General features: G+C 41.9%; 1 protein-coding gene across 3 annotated transcripts in view; it reads right to left on the reverse strand.

Annotated features, from left to right (window-relative positions):
• Nucleotides 1-2,847, reverse strand: part of SPG20 (spastic paraplegia 20 (Troyer syndrome)) — a 33,444-nt gene that overhangs the window by 25,238 nt on the left and 5,359 nt on the right. For all 3 annotated transcript variants that reach the window (XM_019524386.1, XM_019524385.1, XM_019524387.1), the window contains exon 2: nucleotides 1,156-1,988. In XM_019524386.1, the coding sequence (XP_019379931.1) occupies nucleotides 1,156-1,988 (833 nt within the window). The remainder of the gene's footprint in view (nucleotides 1-1,155; nucleotides 1,989-2,847) is intronic.

A 2,847-nucleotide genomic window follows, 5' to 3' on the forward strand; every position in this document is an offset into this window, starting at 1 on the left:
CAGCTGGGCAGCTTGTTCCAGTCCCAATCCCTCCCTTCTCCACACTCCTTCCCTACCCCCTCTGCCCACCATAACAGATTTACCACTGGAGGCTACCATGTCCAACACAGTGAGGACTGCTGCCTGTTTACTCTATGGCTGAATCTTTGAAGCGGTGCCGAATCTTTTCCGAATCAATTTGGAGCCTTCCGATTTGATTCAAACCTTTTAAATTGGTCTCCTGATTTGATTCGGATTCAGAGATTCAGCTGCTGAAACTGGAATGAATCTTCTCCAAATCAAATCAGCTACCAAAGCCCTAGCAATTACCTTGTCAACTGCACAACAAATATAACCCGTAGGGGGGGTCTGAGATACAGAAACCCAGCTCTGCAAGTAGATTGAGCCTAGTGCCAAACAGGTGTTGGATTTATAATGCTTTTGCCCTTCTGCTCCACTCAGAGTGGTTCACATGACAACAAAGACTGGGCATGTCTGCCAATGGACCATCTAATCCCCTTACACTGGTAGTGGGGAGTCTGTGTAACTGAAGGCAGAGAGTTGTTTTGTTTTGTTTTTTTACAAAGTTCCTCACTTATAGACAAGGCTGTAAAACATACAGAATTTCCCAACAAGACAAGAGTGAAGTTGGAAACTACACTGGAAAATACAATATGAAATAATCCTTCATTGATGGGGAAGGGAGTATTCCTTCTTTAAGTAACTGAGACAAATGTATATAAGTTTTAAAACTTCGCAGTTATCCAAATTAATGATTTGATTGTTTAAGTCTACTGCCTCTTTATCTACACCAATTTAATTCATTGCAAACGTGCATTCAATAGGTCAAATTTGAGGGATGAGAAAGCTAAATCTGTAACACTAAAATGCTGTTAACAGCCAACTCTTTCAAAAGAAGCAATTTATCAAAATGTTGGGTGCTCTGGAATTTTCAGAATGGGCCATTTCTCCGCTGAAACAATACCTTGCATTAGTGACATCTAAGAATATAATATTTTTATTGATAAACCATTTCTTCACAATAATACAAAGTAGATTTTGGCTCAGAAGTATAAAAACTGTAAATTGCTTAAATTGCAAAGCCCTACCACTTTTTCAAGAATGGATGACAGGCACAGAATTTATTTTCAAGTTAAGCAACAATCCAAACATTACCTGGAGAAATGCAGGTGGACGATTCCGGGCCATCTCACTGTCAGTATCCAAAAATTTAATGATGCGTAGATATCCAGGGTATGAGGGAGCGCTAACCTGCCCATCAGGAGTCACAAAGAAAATCTGTACTCCTTGGGGAATCAAAATCAACTCATCTGCATCTACCCCTAAACTTTCAAGTGAAGGAGGCTGAGTACACTTTTTATAGTATTCTTCTCCTACGGAGGAAAACTCTCCAGAATCTGTACCATAAGATACAGTGTAGTGTCCATCAGTAGCTTGAGGAGTATATGCAGGAGGTGCTTCACTTGGCAAAGGGTAAGTGTTTGGAGATGAAGGACTCACAGCTGGAAGTTGCCCCTGGCCTGCAGTTGTAGTGTTTTCAGCTGCTGCAGGGAGCTGAGATGGTGGAATAGGAAAGGCAGGTGCAGGGGGCCTTTCTGGCTTTTCTTTAGCAGGAATAACTGGGTATAATTTAGGCACCTCTGCAGAGGCACTTACTGCACTGGGATTAATTTGCACAGCAGGAATATTCTGGTCTAGAAGATTCAATCGAGTGTGAACGTTTTGTAAAGTCTCCTGCATCTTTTGCTGCATTTTTCTGGCAGACTGCCACTCTGATCCTGTACATTCAGGACCTTGTGATGGAATGCTAACTCCTCTGAGCAAGTGGTCAAGACCTTGTTTGTAATAGTTTCTTGCCTCTTCCTTTTGACCCAGTTCATCTGTATTCAGTCCTTTATTGACAAAAGAAAAGGCTTTCTTGTACGCTTCTTTAATAGCTTTAATATTTTCATCTTCTTGCACAGCTGGATCCTGTGCTTGTTCCATTACTGTAAATTGAAATACAGTGTTAGCATGACTGTAATTATAAGCATAGCTTCCTGCTTCTTATAGTCATACAGAAGGAACTGCTTGCAGTCAATTAAAAGACACTTTAAGATTAATAGTTTTTGCAAAGCAATCCAAAGCAATGTACATTTTACAGTGTATATCACATCATCTTCTAGTGCTGGATATGTAGTTGCACGGTACAAAGTCTAATATTACTGTTACACATTGCTAGTTAACTTTTAGATTTAGAAAAGGTGATTCCAACTTATTAAGGACTCTGCTCTGTACCAATCAGATTTTACACTACAGCAGACCACAGTGCATTCATTTTTAAAGACAAAAAAGCTGGTGAAATAGCTGAAGTTCCAGAATACTTTAAAATGACAGAAATGTATTTCCAGTACACCTTTTAGAAGGGGTTTCTCCTCACTAATATATTATGTAATCTGACCAAAAAGTATGTGCAAATCTTTTATTAATCTAGAATGCTACTGTACATCTAATACTACATGTTACTGTACATACAGTAATATATTAATTTACATTACTCAGAACTTCTTGAGAAAGAAAGTTAGAGCCAGTTAAGGAACTTGAACCTGAACATATGTTGCGTCACCTGCAGCCATATTTGAAAAACTAGCCAACTGCCTGCCAGGAATGACGGGGTGGGGGGCAGGGGGTAGCATGCGGGGATGGAGCCCCGTGCTCCACTCCATCCGAGCCCACTCCCCCTTTACCTCCTGCAGCACCAGGGAGAGGGAAGGATCGGGCCTGAGGGTGGGGAGAAGCTGGGCTGCCGTGGTGGGGGAGGGGGAGGGGAGAGGCTCGCCCCCCCCCCCCCCCCCCCCCCCCCCCCCC

Source organism: Gavialis gangeticus, unplaced genomic scaffold, assembly GCF_001723915.1.
Source record: "Gavialis gangeticus isolate Ggan-Ray unplaced genomic scaffold, GavGan_comp1, whole genome shotgun sequence".
NCBI classification, from domain to species: Eukaryota; Metazoa; Chordata; order Crocodylia; family Gavialidae; genus Gavialis; species Gavialis gangeticus.